Below are 16,611 nucleotides of genomic sequence, written 5' to 3'. Positions count from 1 at the left end.
CCTCAAGCCCTCAGCTCTAAAGCCCTTCCATGATTTTGGGGCTGTTGGTGTGTGGGAGGGTCAGGGCTAAGCAGAGGTCTTGTTTTCTGATGCAGATGCTCTGTATTGAACTCAGGAAGAGCCCCAGCCTGGGGGGCTGTGCACACATCAGAGGTGGCAGGAAAACAGACAGTGCATGAGTTTTTGACACTGGAGGCCACAAGGCCCAAGTGCTGAGGTGCCCAGCTAATATTAGACATGTTACATAGGAAAAAACCTGCCTTTTACCTTTCCCCTCTTCCCAGCCCTGCCCTGGCCACCCCCAGAGCTGCTCAGAGGCCCCTTTGCTGCCCTGAGGAGAGGTAGATAACTGGACCTGCCTGAGCTGTTTGACTGGGGGAGTTGTGCTTCCAAAGCCCAGGATGGTTCCTAATCTCCACCCAGAACTGTGCAAGTGCTGGGAACAAGATAGATAAGTCACTGTGGAAGAGCTGCTGAAACAAGGGCAACCCTCAGTGCTGTTTGTCTTGACAGAGACAGTGGTTGTAAATACGTTTTTGTTTTAACATTTTGTCTTTATAGCCACAGCACTGAGAGGCAGATGATCTCTACCACAAACAGGTTTGTGAAACACATGAAAAAAGTCATATTTCAGTGGATTTTGAATCAGGAGTCTCTAATGAATGGACTTTGAAATATTTATTGCTCGTTCAGATTTGTGTGAAATAGGTCCAGCTGCCACCAACTTTAAGGGAGAAATACCACAGTCAAGGGGATGGCAACCTTGAAAATTGCCTGGAGCTTGTCCCTTGCTTAGGACACTGAGAGCCCCAACCAAATGTACTGACTTCTCCCTATCTCATTTCTCTCATGAAAAGGGAAAAATTTCTAGTACCTCCCCCCTGCTAAACAATCTGTCAATGCAAAGTGCTACCAAAGGAATGTGGTCATGTGCTCACTGCTGCAGCAGCACCCAGTGCCTTTCCCTCTGTGCCTTCCCACACAGTCTTGTTTTGTCCAGCTCAGTGTGTCTGAAAATGCTCCTGTGTTTGGACTAAAAGAGTTTTGTTGCTTTGAAAAGCTCTTGGCTATTTTGACAATTTGGCTTTGTTTTGAACTTCCTTCATCAAAAACATGCTTCAGTTTATTTATAGAAACTTAGTCTCCCACAGATAACTGAAAAAAATTCAGCCTAGTCTGATGTTACTGCTAATTTTTAGGAACATTTCTAATTTGATTTACTGTTGTCAGTGAAGGGCTGTATTTTTCTGCACAGAATTCTGTCTAAAACGGTCCTAAGCTTCATTTTCATGAGTGAGCTTGTGGAGAAGCCATTGCATGTTCCCCAAATGGCATTGACACGACTCACAGAAGGGACTTGCAGTGCTCCAGGTGAGTCCATGAGAGCTGGCTCAGGCAGGGCCAGCTGGCAGTGGTGCTGTGGATAACCCTTGGAGCAAGGGGGGTCTGAAAAGCAGATTCCTCTGGGATCCAAATGGCAGGTACGTGTCAGCCACGCTCATCAAGGTCCTTGTGGACCTTGGCAAAAATTGGTTGAACAATGAGGCAGGGATTGAACTTAAAACACAGGATTTTAAACACAGGGTTGTGTTCTCCAGCCCATGGGGTAGAACATTATTTTTTGTTGTGAAGTGGGATAGTTCTTGCAGCAGTGCCTATTTTTAGGGAGTTCAGCACAAATTATTAACCAAAGAGTTTCAGGTAATTCTGGAGATGATTTCAAATGTGCTGATCCTCTGGTTTTGGCTGGCCAGTTGCTAAGATACAACCTGAGAGATGCTCGCATGACAGTGAGCCACTGTGGTTTAGTCACTTCAAATGAGCTCTTGTTTATAACCCTCCCATCCAGCTTGTCTCACACCCACCTACCCACCTCAGCAGGGGATTGTGATGTGAGTCGTGATGGTGCACAATAAATACCAGCAACTGGGCCTTATTGTAGCAACAGGAAAGCAGACTGGCTTCCAGGAGACAAGGTGGTTTCTCTGGACAAATAATCCATGGAGACAATGCAGCATTTGTTGGGAATTGGGTCACCCATGGAACTTTCTTCTTCCTATCTGCATGGCAGGACTGGTGCCCCAGGGGACACTTGGCATGGACCTCAGTATCCAAACCAACACCTGAGGACTGTAAATGTGTGAAATGTGCATGTTTTGTGGTTTGGTGCTATCTGCTTTCATAGAATCACAGAATCATGGAATCAGCTGGGTTGGAAGGGACCTCTGAGATCATCCAGTCCAACCCTTGATCCAACCCCGCTGTGGTTCCCAGCCCATGGCACTGATGCCACATCCAGTCTGTCCTTAAACACCTCCAGGGATGGAGAATCCACCCCCTCCCTGGGCAGCCCATTCCAATGGCTGAGCACTCTCTCTGCAAAGAAATTCTTCCTGATATCCAACCTAACCCTCCCCTGGCACAGCTCAAGACCCAGCCCTCTTGTCTTGCTGATGGTTGCCTGGGAGAAGAGACCAACCCCCCCTGGCTCCCCCCTCCTGTCAGGGAGTTGCAGAGTCAGGAGGTCTCCCCTGAGCCTCCTCCTCTCCAGGCTGAGCCCCCCCAGCTCCCTCAGCCTCTCCTCACAGCACTTGTGCTCCAGTCCCTTCCCCACCCTTGTTGCTCTCCTCTGGCCCTGCTCCAGCCCCTCCATGTCCTTCCTGAGCTGAGGGCCCAGAACTGGACACAGCACTCCAGGGGTGGCCTCACCAGCGCTGAGTCCAGGGGCAGAATCACTTCCCTGGCCCTGTTGGCCACCCTGTTCCTGAGCCAGGCCAGGATCCATCGGCCCTCTTGGCCACCTGGGCACACTCTGGCTCCTGTTCAGCTTCTTTTGAAACTCCAGACATCCTTTATGAGGCTGAAAATGTACTTGTTCACTTTTCATTCCCACCCCATTTCCCCGCTGCTGGCCCCGTGCTCTGGCTGCGGGCGGCATTGCCTTTGGTGTTCCCCTGTGTTGCTCCGTGGGGAGGTGCCTGAGGCAGCCTCAGGGCACTGCACACCCTGTCACCACAAAGCCCCTCTCAGCCCACCCAGAGCTGGGCCTGGCTGTGTGCAAAGAGCCCTGGACTCCTGTGGGCTCCTCACAGATTTCTGCCTGCAGGAACAGCTTGTAGGGCTGAGGCTTAGGAGGGATTCCTGAAAGGTGCTTTTCACAGCACAGCTGATGTGAGGAAGGTCTCAGATACAGTCACACATGTTACAACATATGTCTGTCCTTCTGTTACAAAGGTGCCACCTGAACTTGCCAGGCAGCACTTGTGACTTACCATGTTGCTGGGTAATTCCTGAGCAGAACTGTCCTGAACCTGGAGTTCACCGTTCTGCAGGATGGCATTTTGGTCTGAGCTCAGCATTTATAGGCTCAGGTATTGACTAACTCACTACCAGCAGGGACCCATTAGGCATAACTTCCAGAATCTTGAAAATATGAACAGGTATTCCTTGGGTTCTTACCAAATCCTCCCCTCCAGACCATGAAGCTGAACAAACAGTGGGTAGAACACAAGGAATGTGAGCTGCAAAGCAGCTAAACCCTTCTTTGAAGCTTCTGATGCCACATTATTTGCATGATCCACAGTTAACATATGGGCTTGTGCCTGTATCGAGGGGGATCAGTTCTTTAATTGCTATCAGTAAATAATAATTATAACAGTTTATACCAAAAGGAAAAAATTTTGTTGATGACCACATTACACCAATTTTTATTTATTTGGATTGTTTGTTTTAATTCCATTCTTAGAGAAGAAAATATCTTTTCTTGTTCTCATTTACAAAATATGAGCTCTGCTCACCCACACACTGTAACATTTCAGATACCAGCATTTCCATGCAGGATTGGATGAGCTCTTTCTAAACCTGTTTGGAGGAAACATGGTTGAAATCTTCACAGCAGAAGACTTAAAAACAGTACTAGATGCAATTTCGAGGAAACCTTCTGTTTGGATGTACCTGTTCTACCCAGGAGAGCACAGCACAGGAGTCCTGAGCTGCTGCCAGTTGTACTAAAAGACTTACCACAGTTTAAGCTAAAAATAAATAAATAAAAAAACATCTTACAAGTGATATAAAAGCCCATGTTGTGGTACTAGAATGGCACTGAATTAAATCTTCCAAGGGTTCAGATTATGCTGCACCTGTGTGCATCAGAGCTCCTGAAACCTTCTTCAATGTGCCCTTGCTCAAGTGATGAGGCTGAAAGAGTGTGTGGAGTCAGTGTTGCTCAGCCCCTTTGCCTTTGGGTGGCTGGCTGTGGTTACTTGTACAACACAGGAAAATTCACCTTGTGGTAAAGATGTGCCTGATGGCCTCTGTCTGCATGGGAACTGGGTGCAGGGGCACATAATGCTCCCTGGGATGCATGTCAGCACCACAACTGTGTTTGGGAATAAGGCTTCATTTGATTTAACCTGTGGGGGGGATGAGAACCCACTGGTGTTTATCACTGAAATAGTCCAGAACATCAGAGCGGGAAAAATAGCTGCACTTTGTTCTTTTGCACCATAAACCAGCCATTCAGGTATTTCTCTTTAATCCACTTCCCAGGAGTGACCCTTCTCAACAGCAGGGATCCCTCTCTTGCCATGACTTCCTAAGCACTGCTCTGGCTTCTACCCCAAAGCATTTGTGTTTAATATCTGCCACTTACTGACACAAATCCCATGCTTTGCCCTGGCCCTGTGCAATGGTTTCCCAATTTATGCTACTCTGGTGAGGGAGCAGGAAGAGAGTTATGTCACATAACCCAATTCTGGAATCCTTTGTGATTCATGGGATGTAAAAAATGCTACTCCTGTCACTTGTGTCAGACACAGTGATAGGAAACAACATAATCAGTGAATGCTGAGTAGATGGTTCTTGAGCTTCAGTTCCAAACTTGATCCCCAGCTGGCACTTTGAGACTGCTGTGGAGGAGAGTGGACAGTATGAAAACATGTGAAGAACAACTGATAGTGTCTGAGTTCCCATTTCATTTCACCAGAGGCTTCTTTATACAACTTTTAGCATCTGCTGTTTTCATCCAAGAGCAGAACACGAAGTCAGCCCAGGCAGAACTTCAGTCCGAGCTGTGGCAGCAGCTGCAATACATTTATGGTGAAGTCAAGGATGTTTCCATCTGATGCCTTTGTTTGTCTAACAGCAGTCACAAGGTCCCTCTTCCCCAGCCTCTGGGGTCAGTAACAGAACAAGCTCACTGGCCAGTTCCACTTAATTATTGTTCTTTTTTGGTGAATTAAAGAATAAATGTCACTGTGTGACTCTGCTTTACTAATGAGTGTGGTTATTAATAGCCAGTTTGGTCCCCCTTCCAGCCTATGTGCCACAAAATACATTTGCCTTTGGTCTCGAGAATCAAGTAGTCTGGGAAGCCACTGTTCTGTGAAGAGAGGGGACAAAAAGCTTATTGAACAACCCTTCCTTTGAACAGCAGACTGATCTCTCTTTTTATTTTTAGGCTGTTAATGACAAAAGTTGCTTTATTGCTTTACTTTTCACAGATGAAGACACGTTCTCAATTTGGACAAAGACCTGCACAGCCATAAGCTGCTCAGAGTGGTTACATTTTATTTAAGAAGTTTTAAATGTCTTTTGGTTCATTATAACCTTGAATTCGCATCTGGAGAAAGAGCCACACACTCTAAGAGAAATTCTTTTAATTTAGTGAGAAAAATAAAGTACTAATAAAGAAAGGACTAAAGTACAACCAAGAGAAGCATTCACTAAAACACCTAGCACAAAGACCCATTCCACAAAAAACACCCACTACAAACAACATATTTACAGTATATTTACCAGCTTCAGTGAAACACAATTAATTGGTTTTAAGTTACCCCAAGAGAAGGAAAAGAGTAAAACAAAAAACAGATTAAAAGAGTAAAGAAAGAAGGAAGGAAGAAAGAGAGAAGGAGAGAAAGGAGAGAAAAAATAGTTGCCAATAAGAGGAGAGGAAGAGAGAAAGCTCACGGGGAGTCTCGTGTAGTTCTAGAGTTCAGTTTTCCCTCCCAGGCAGGACATGTGTCAGTGCCTTGCAGGCCAGAGGGAGGGGAGCTGCAGGGCTGTGGGGTGGGCAGGTCTGCCCGGACTGCCAGCCCAGCTGCTCGGCCCTCAGTGCCACCCTGTGCTGTGCATGGCCCTCAGTGCCAGGCTGTGCTGTGCATGGGCTGTGAGTGCCACCCTGTGCTGTGCATGGCCCTCAGTGCCAGCCTGTGCTGTGCATGGGCTGTCAGTCAGTGCCAGGCTGTGCTGTGCATGGCCCTCAGTGCCACCCTGTGCTGTGCATGGGCTGTGAGTGCCACCCTGTGCTGTGCATGGCCCTCAGTGCCACCCTGTGCCGTGCATGGGCTGTGAGTGACACCCTGTGCTGTGCATGGCCCTCAGTGCCAGGCTGTGCTGTGCATGGGCTGTGAGTGACACCCTGTGCTGTGCATGGCCCTCAGTGCCACCCTGTGCTGTGCATGGCCCTCAGTGCCACCCTGTGCTGTGCATGGGCTGTCAGTCAGTGCCAGGCTGTGCTGTGCATGGCCCTCAGTGCCAGCCTGTGCTGTGCATGGGCTGTCAGTCAGTGCCACTCTGTGCTGTGCATGGGCTGTCAGTGCCAGGCTGTGCTGTGCATGGCCCTCAGTGCCAGGTTGTGCCGTGCAGGGCACAGCTGTGCTGGCTGCACCCTGCAGCCCTGCCCTGTGCTCTGGGGACCCTGCTGGCTGCAGGCTGTGGGACATGGCAGCCTTACCAGGGACCTGCAGGGTCAGCCCCAGCCCTTCCACACCCTCTCTCCCAGTGAGTTGGCTCTGACCCATCTCAATAATTCAGTGAGGTTCAGATGCAGCATCTCCCAGGGGCTGTGTGGGCTGGGAGGGCTATGGAGGGTTTGAGAGCTGTGGGGGCTGTGATGGCTTTGGGGGCTGTGGCTTCTGGGAGGGCTATGGGGCTGTGTCTCAGTTTAATGAGCCTGAAGTGTTTTGCTCAGGAGGATGAGTTATGAGGAAGACCAAACTCCTCCCTCTAAGCAATTGTAAATCCGAAATTAAGAGGCTCCAATTGTGGAGAAAGAAAAAAATAACAGCCCTTTATTAAAGGATATCTGTGTATGGGCAGAACAACAAAAGAACACAAAAACAACTAAACAACAATCCTGTACCCAAAAACCCCTTTCAAAAAGGAAACTTTCCACCTTTTTGTGCAATTCTAACCAGGGCCAGCAGGGGTTGGGCTCTGTTGGGCTCTGGCAGTCACTGCGTGGGGACCCCGAAAATGTTTGTGGACAACAGGCTTGTGGCTTTAGGCAAAGCTGAAGTTGTTGAGTTAGTCCTTGCACCCTTCACACTTAACCAGCACCATAAAGATCCAAGGACCTCAGCAAAAACCTACATTTCATGCTTAATACCTAAAGCATACATTTTGTAGAGTTTGTGAATGGTACATATTCTGTTTATTAAGGGTACTGTGTAAACAAAATTGGCAAATACTGAAGATGTTACAATTATCAGCAACATTTCTGCAGTTTAGCAGGGCTCTGTGAGATTAATAAGAAAAAAAAGTCATCCCTGTGGTTCACCCTTGGCTGCTGCACAAAGGCCCTGTACCCCTGTTTTGACAAATGAGAAAACAAGGGCAGCAGCCTCCATGTCTAATTGTTGGGGAAAATGAGTCCATATGCATGGTCCACATCTGATTCTGTGTTATAAACAGACCCATTTTTGTGCATTCCATCTGGGATATAAATCATACCCCTGACATTACCAACCTACTGGCAAGTTTCCAGATGGGTCTGATTTTGGTGTACTACAGTGCTTATTGCAGAGCAAAGAACATTAAGGAATGGTTTCAAAATATAGGAAGATTTCCTGTAAAGATTTTCTGAAGTTCTTTTATTAAGTTTGCTGATTTTTATTTACTGTTTGTGCACTGTGTGTTTGGAGTCAGATGCTGATTGGTGTCTCCTTTAATTTCTCTGGGAAGATTGCCCTGTACATAAGGGAAAACATTTTCTGTTGTTCATTCTAACTGAAGTCAAAGGCTATCAGCAAGTTTAGGAGTCAGTAATCAGAATAACTACTGGTTGATAACAGTCTTTCAAGAAAAAGAAGGTTCACTTTGAGTTTTTTTGTAGTAGAAGGACCACATTTTCCCAACATTTTTTCAAGTTCTTGTGACTTTAATACATAAGGAAATAATTTTGCATTCAACAAGAATGACAGCTTGTCTAAACAGAAAACAGGTTGTTTTCCAAATCCACAAAAATGTTAAACAAATCACTTCTAGATCATGTGCAAGGCCTGTCTTGCAGCTATTGATGCTGGACCCCTGAAGTAACAGATATTTTGATACATAGAATGGGTGTGGACAGAGGTTACAGATTTATATCCCTGTTTCTCACAGCTCAGGGAAAATCTTTGAAAATCTAAAATGTGTGAAGAATTCATGAATGAAACTTAGGAAGATAATTTCAGTGTAAGACTGATCTGTTTGATTTATTGGTTTGTTTCCTTAGTCTTAAAATAATCTAAGTCTAATATAAAGAAACCCCAAACAACCCAGGAATAAACCATAACAAATTGTTTACCACTGAAATGTACAGAAAAATTATCTGAGTGAACCACATTGTTAACAATAACACCTATTTCGTATCAACTGCTTCATAAAACTGGATGGTAATTTGATGGCATACTGCAAACCAGGAAAATCAACACTAAAATGCTTTGTTGGTTTTGGTTTTGTGCAAAATGTTAAATGGCTGAAACAAATGACAAACATGGTCATATTTGTGCCATCCCCAGAATTTAAAAAAAAATAATTAAGTTATTAGATGGTACATTAAGTGCAAAAACTGCTCCACGTGCTTAGATCTAGCCCTGGCTTTGATTTGGACTGCAGTAATGTTCAGAAATGCATCTCCTTGTTCTCACTCTGAGGACAGTCAGGCCTGGAACAGGGTGCCCAGAGGAGCTGAGCAGGCTCCAGGTTTGGAGGTTTCCCCCCAGCCCTGAGCACATGGGCTGACAGCAGCTAACCCTGCCAGCAGCTAACCCTGCCAGCAGCTAACCCTGAGAGCAGCTAACCCTGCCAGCAGCTAACCCTGAGAGCAGCTAACCCTGAGAGCAGCTAACCCTGCCAGCAGCTAACCCTGCCAGCAGCTAACCCTGCCAGCAGCTAACCCTGCCAGCAGCTAACCCTGCCAGCAGCTAACCCTGCAGCCTGCCCAGGCACTGCCAGCAGCACTGACCCTGTCCTGAGAGAGGAATGGCAGGGAACTACTCTGAGTAAGAATCTACAAGCATTGCTGTTTGGAGGGTCACCATCACTCATTTCTTTAGACAAAGTACCCTCAGCTGGTATCTGATCATTTACAAGCAGGTTTGGTTTGAACACAGACTGCTAGGACTGAGTTAGACCTTGATAACATCAACTGTTGAAAGCTTGAGATGTGATTCAGCCAGGACCTTAAAAATAAGAAAACAGACTGAAAAGCATACAAAACTGTACACCTGCCCATCAAGCATCCTTTTCATATAAATGATATATTAAATACACTGTAAGAATGCCAGAGATCTCCTCTTTGCTGCACCATCCATGTCTTTATAGTGGAGCAGGAATCCTGCAGGCAGAGGCCCCTGTGCCACCCCTACTCAGTCCTGCACTCCTCGTGCACCGAGCGCAGGGCCTGCAGGGCCTCCACGGTCACTGTCAGCTCTCCAATCACTGCACTGCCATCCTGGCAATCCAAAACTGCAAAGGAAACAGCACAAAACATCAGGAGCCAGTCCATTTAAGGTTTCACCTTCGTTCTAATGGTTTTCCTTGGTGTTTGGACAGATTAAAAGGCACCTATCGTATGCTAAAAAAAAAAAGAAAAGAAAGAAAGAAATGATAAAGAAACCTTCCCATTCAGCTCCTCAGCCTACTAGAAACAAAGGAGTCCAAGAACCAGAATGTACAACAATAAAAGTATTAATGTTGGAATTAACTTTGAAATAAAAAACCTATTGGTATAATAACTGCCTATATAAAATAATGATTTTTCACAATATGTAAATACAGGTGTTCCAAACTCTGTTAAAGACATTATATGCATAGTTAGCAATAGTTTTAAGTAAAAATCTAACAATTAATGCATTTGCTACACTGTGTGCCTGATGGTTTTATTATAAGCAAATGAACTTAGTGGAAAACCAGAAGGGGTTGGGGTTTTCTTTTTCATTTAGTTCCCAGGGGTTTTTTTAAGGTGTATGGTGAAGGCTGTGAGGTGGAGGGTCCTGCCTTTGCAGACTTCTGCAAACAAATGTGGAAGCCAGGAGTTAATATCAAAGCATTTCAGACTGAAACAATGTCCAACAATTACTTGCACAGTAAGTCTTGCAAGGAAAAGCAGAAATTCAAGGGACAATTTTTAGGCCACAAAAGTCAACAAAAAAGAGATCTTTAAAACTTACCATCAATATCTTGCTCAATGATATCTCTTTGCTTCTGGAATATCTCTTTCAAACTGACATAAGCAAAACCAATATCCTCACATTCCAGGTCCTGCTCATCTTCTGGGGGATCACTGACCACTGTAAACTTTAGGCTAAACACAAAAAAAAACCCCCCAAAAACAAACAAACAAACAAAAAAGATATTTTACCTTCAAAAAAGGTTAAAAATCGAATAAAAAACCCATAAAAAAGCTAAACCCACACTATTTTAAAAGTGAATTATATTCAACATTTCCCACTGCAAGAATATTCTGAGATCATCTCTTTGAACTCTTCCCTCCTCCTTTAGGATTATTTAGCAGTACTAAAAGGACAGAGAGGTTGTAACCCCAGATCTTCAGGCTTACAGAACTGATTTGTTTAGTTGGTTTTGTGTTCTTTTGTTGTCCTGCCAGTACATATATGTAAATATTTGTCACTAAACCCAGAGACCTACTGAAAATGTGTGTTTAAATAAATGGTCTAGAGGCAAAAAAGGGAAAATATCACAGCTGTTTTCAACAGGTGGCTTGATTATAATTGATTTAACTTAGGATTTTGACAAAGAGCTAAGCAGAAGCAAAATTGCCAAAACTCAATAAAAAAGAAATACTTAGATGTGTAAGATAAATATTAAATAACATTAAAAAATTTGAAAATTATAATAACAACAACTGATAAAACTGGGTACTGGGAATAGATCTGTTTTGATTCAGTGTCAATGTTCAATCAAATCAATATGGGGAAATCAGCTTGGCACCTAAGACAGTGATAGAAGAGGAGATTAGTGCTGGAATAATTTTTAACTTACCACTATTACTAAAATTTTCAATAAAGCATAAATTAAAAGCAGGTATAGTGACATCTGGGACAGTAACTTCTTGCCAAAGGGGAGAATCATTCATACAGACCCAGCCTGTGGTTCAAATCAAACCCAGGTTTTTTACATGCTCAACAAAACATGCAAATAAGAGTACCTCTAACCTCTTAGAGTTCCAGTCTGCCTAAAAGATGGTAACACTGCATTAAATCTTTGCTGCTAAGCAGGAAGGAGGAGATTTGAACTCTGGATCCCAAGGGAATACTCCAACTGGTGGACTTGTATGAACAGTACCACAATCACTTGGACTTTTGTAATTTTAAAAAATATTACGAGCTTGAAGTTTAGAAAACCATTTAAATACAATCTTTGGTATGCCTTAGCTCATCCTCATTTACCAGGAACCCTGGGTAGTTATGTGTTGATTTCTGGGGGTCACCTCGAGTAGGACAAGGCAAAGCATGAGCCCTGTAGGAGATTTCCAGCACTGATCTGTACCTGTCAGCAGGTGGATCTGCCTTCAGAAGAATCGACTTGAGATACTCTCTTTCTGCACCATTATGTGCCTTATCCACATTTATCACTGCAAAGGAAATCAAAATGGATATATTTAGTTATCAATTGGTTTCAACCTTTTACGAGAAAGGGCATGGAGAAAAGAACGAAGAAAAATAAATGTTTCTTTTGGGCATCTTAGACTAAGAAGGTACCTTCCTTCTTGCAAATTTACTCTGTGGAATACTATAAAAATTCAGGATGCAAAAACTGAAGAAGTGTTAAAGGAGTTACTTTTTTTTTTTAAGAAAAAAATTTGCTAGGACAGAACTTGAATGAATATACATCCCTCTGAGGAACAAACATAGCTCTTTGGAACAGATTTCATTTGCTTTTGAGGGGAGGAGGGGCTAGAAATGCCTCTGTCTTTAAATTCCAACATTTTTACTATTCATTCTCTTCTATTTCTTTTAGATCTTTTTAAAGCAGTCAGGCAGTTCCAGATATAGATAATGTAAAATGTTTTATTTATTAAAGGAATTAGTAATTTTTAGACAATTTATGGATTTACCCTGATTTTCTCCATACAAAGGTCTAAAAGACTATTAGTTTCCTTCTAAGCTCAAAGTAAATTTCTTTCTACCCATGCAAATCTTATTTTTATTTAAGAAAATATCCAGTTAGCCTCAAATATTCAGCATACTCAAATCTAATTAGACATGACTGGAAGATGCAGTAAAGCTGCAGCAAACACAGATGCAGATTTCATTACTATAATCTCACTGGCTTCTCAACTGCCTTTATCAAAAGGCAGGCTCATCAGGGTTTTTTCCCCCATATATGCAAATCTAATCTTGAGTAGAAATTAGGTGACCAATTATCTAAGCAAACCTCTGCAAATCACAGCTGCCTTAGTGTTATGCTGCAGGATACAGCCCTGGAGCAATTCATCCTGAAACCCCCCTTTTTATACTGATTCATTAGGAACTTGCTGAAGCTTAAACTTTTGAAGTTCTATAGTCCATACTGAAGCAGCAAATAGAAAAATCAAAGTTATGAAGCCAGGATTAACAGAAGCAATACAATACAGCACTACCAGGCTGGAAAGCTTCATAAATTACAGTCTCTACAAAGCATGATACTATTTTCAAATATCACAGCTTGAAATGTGTTGAAGTTTCCTAATTGTCCTAAAAGTCTGCAGTTTTATTTTCTATTCATCATAATTTTGCTGCATTTCATTAGTTTAATTTTGCAGAGTTGATACTTAAACAACTAATATGCTCAGACTGTAGCTAGTATACACAGGAATCAGAATATTGTCTAAGAACTTTTATACCTTCTAAAAGCTTCTTATATTCCAAGCAGTGAGAGTTCCTGAAGCAAGAGAAATTAAAAGCATTTAAAAGCTTTTAATGGCTTGTGGTATTATTTCAATGAGGTTTTAAAAATATTCCTGCAGTTATGTCTGCCTGTCTAGAACATTTGGGGGAGTTTACACCTCAGAGAAGGAGCCCTTAAATGATGATTTATTTAGTGTATGATGGCAGAAATCCCACTGGTTTGAGGGGAAGCAAAGCCTCAGCCAATGGAAGACTCAGCTCAAATCAGGTTGGTAGATGGTAGCAGTTTTAAAGATCTGACTGGGACACCACTTCTGCAAAGCCACTTTTACAAAATTATTTTAAAAAAAAAATGTTTAATTTGAATGTCTGTATTAATGGTTTGTCAAAAATAGCAAACTCATTCACCTGCTCCAGGATATTGTCACCTAAAAGTCCAAGACAACATGAAGCACTCAGACTGAATCTTAATTGAAATAGACTTTAACAGGAAAGGAAAAGTTAATGAATAATTGAAATACTAAGAAATAGCTGGGAAAATCATTAACAAGAGAATTATCAATTGTTACAATAGTTCTATGTATGCCAGTAGTGTAAATATAAAGTATTATGAAATAATTAGCAATGTATTAGTATTAAACATGGGTGAATAGCTTCCCATATTAAAAAGCTGTTATTAGTATTTGCAAGGGATGATCAAGTCCAATTACATATTCTCTTTTCAGTTGTATTTTAGTTGTTTGTGGTTAGACAGAATGTTTTTCTTTTGCTATATCATCATGTAAATAGAAAAATTAGTTCATCATGCCCTTTTAAAAAGAATATATAAATTTGTTATGCATACTCCAATTTTCAAATTTACATGCTACCAGCATATTTAAATATATTGTGATGTTACTATTTCATGCACGAGCCTACTTCAGTATTTCATTTTGTACTTGAAAATTGCATCTTTGCCTCATTTCTTAAAAACCACCATTAATATTTCCTAAAATATGTGGAAAGCAGACAAATGCAGTGTGCACACAGATGAACACAACCCTTGTGGCCAGGGAGGAGGCTCCACTGCAGGCACTTCCATGTGCCCCAGCTGGAGGGAACAGCCTGCTCAAACACCCCCACTCACCTGTGCTGTAGTTATAGTGAATCCTCTGGCCAGCCCTGGGCTTGGGGAGTGACAGGGGGGTCTCCTCTGCCAGGAAATGGTTTAATCTGCACTCCACAAACAGCTGCTGGATGGTTTCATCCGAGGTAACCCGTGAGTCACTCAGAGCAAGGGACGTGATTTTAATCCGGATTTTTTCCGCTTCCTGTTTCAAAACAAAACACAAACATAACCCAAAATTAACCCCCAACAAACATTCACACATGTAAACCAGCAGCTATTTTGTCTGATTAATGCTGACTGACTGATTTTTACATATACACAAGGAGAATCCAAAGCCCCAGGGTTTGTACTGAAGACTGTTGTTGCAAGAGATGCTGATTTCTATTTGATGTTTAAAATATTTTTGCAATAGCCACAGTCTGCTGGAGATCAGGTTATCTTTATGTACAAACACTGTCTGAAGCAGAAATTTCAGTTGTCATCATTTTTAGCTACACAGCAAACTGATCTTGTAACTGCTTAAAACAGTTGCAGTGATACTGGGGACGAAAGTTTTCCAGATGAAAGAGAATTGTTAGTACCTCCTGCAGTTCAATAAAAATCCATCAAGTCACAAATTGTTAGGCATGTAAAGTAACAATGTATTTGCAAGGAACTGAATGTCAAATACTGAACTTTCCCAGGTAAATCTAACATACCTTTACAAGTTAAAATTAACAATATGGTAACAAAAGTAATATCCCAATTGTTCTTCACCAGTCTTTTTTTATTGTCTTTAACTGAAGTTATATTTTTCTGTTCCTTATATGAAATTTTCATACTGTTCTGCAAAGTCTGGAGTATTTGTGTGCAGATAACTTTTAATAAGTTTGATGTATTTAAGTGGGAATGTCAGACCCAAGAGAAAGAATCACAAAGAGTGCCCTGGTTAACTCTGTAATTCAAGGAAAGAAAAGCCACTGTGGTATCAAAGTTGGAATACCCAGGTGAGCACTCAAAGGTGACATTCTTCAAAGAGCAAACAGAACATGCTGGAGTACAGAAAGGTCAAAGAATGGTTTTTACTTCTTTCTTTTCAGGTTCATAACTTCGTTAGAAGTATTTCCCCTACACTGAAATATTTTGACAACTTTTGATTGTAAACTTAAATCACTTGAAGGACTAAACCATATTCAAAAGATTAGCTTTCTAACTCTGTCAGAACTGCAGATCAATATTCTTATTTATTATGGACATAGCTTACATTTTCCAAGCAAATTATATAATTAAACTGAAAAGCAGGTATATCCTATTGTAAAAATATCCATCATAGAGAACACCTTCCATTGCTGTCAAGTTCTTTCAGTATTTGATGAAGAATTTTACCCTCTTCTTTCAAAACATTTCCTTTTATTATGTATCTTAAGCCACTTCAACTAAAACCCCAAATCTGATTATTTTAATAAGGTTATTTTACTATTCAGTTGATTAATGGAAATTTAACTAGGATGACAGAAAAAATTCCACACCATTCTGTCTCCACTAATCCAGCTGGCAATATTACTGGGATAGGCACAGAACAATGAAAGAGTTAAAGGAATTCTTTTCCTAAAATCTAGTAAGTCAAATGACTGCCAAGGATCATTAAAGTGATGGTCCTTGACTTGAATTATGGTTTTCATATTCAAATTTGTAAATCAAATGAAACAAAATGAAGTATTCTTTGATTAATCCTACATCATAGACAAGAGGAAGCAAATGGTACAGCCAGGCACTGGAAAATCTGTTAGATATCCCTTGTGATTAATATAAGAAATAACCATGAACTGTCTAATTTGCAACATGCAAAAAACCCCCAGTATGATCTTAAATGGCTTAAACAGTTTGGCAGATTTACAGGATAATCAGCACAATGATTTCTAAAAATCACAAAATGTATTTACAGTATTTGATTACCAGAAGGGTAATTATCTTAAAAGATAAAAGACAGTAATTTTTAATCTTTGAAAAAAAAAAAACAATTCAATAACAATTTTGACATGCCATATTCTGTAGCTCAAGAATTCAAATAAACCAATGCCTGCTTTTTATATCCATCTTGTATCAAATGTGTTGCCTTAGTAGTTTATAGCTTTTATTATTTTATCTACCCTTCATGAACAGGCACTTTGTTACCAGAGGAACAGACCAGTGGAGAAAGGCAGAAACAGATGAACCTGAAATGAATCTACACACAATATTTTCTCAGAAATTCTCATTATTTCTTAAATAATTTTGATAAAATAAAATACAGGATGACTAGAAAAGTACAAAGCAACTGCATTATAGTTTGAATTAATACTGAGAAGTAGCAGTCCTTTTAGTTCTCAAAATTACAGATGAAAATTTTTTAATGTTTTACATATAAATAAT

General features: G+C 41.6%; 1 protein-coding gene across 9 annotated transcripts in view; it reads right to left on the bottom strand.

The window, feature by feature from the left end:
* Positions 1 to 5,642: 5,642 nt before the first annotated feature.
* RPGRIP1L (RPGRIP1 like) overlaps positions 5,643 to 16,611 on the bottom strand; it is a 45,221-nt gene continuing 34,252 nt past the window's right edge. For 6 of the 9 annotated variants that reach the window (XM_051790440.1, XM_051790449.1, XM_051790458.1 and 3 more), the window contains 4 exons: positions 14,239 to 14,422; positions 11,773 to 11,857; positions 10,434 to 10,567; positions 5,643 to 9,729 (listed from right to left, as the gene is read on the bottom strand). In XM_051790440.1, coding sequence (XP_051646400.1) covers positions 9,626 to 9,729; positions 10,434 to 10,567; positions 11,773 to 11,857; positions 14,239 to 14,422 — 507 coding nt within the window. In that variant the 3' untranslated portion in view covers positions 5,643 to 9,625. Of the gene's footprint in view, positions 9,730 to 9,758; positions 9,839 to 10,433; positions 10,568 to 11,772; positions 11,858 to 14,238; positions 14,423 to 16,611 lie in introns of those variants that run through there. The other 3 variants (XR_007904965.1, XR_007904966.1, XM_051790483.1) reach the window with 3 other exon arrangements.

This window comes from Manacus candei, unplaced genomic scaffold (assembly GCF_025592945.1).
Source record: "Manacus candei isolate 608988 ecotype Guabito, Panama unplaced genomic scaffold, ASM2559294v1 h1tg000003l, whole genome shotgun sequence".
NCBI lineage: Eukaryota > Metazoa > Chordata > Aves > Passeriformes > Pipridae > Manacus > Manacus candei.
Note: the sequence above shows the minus strand (reverse complement) of the source record. Positions and strands in the feature narration are given on the sequence as shown.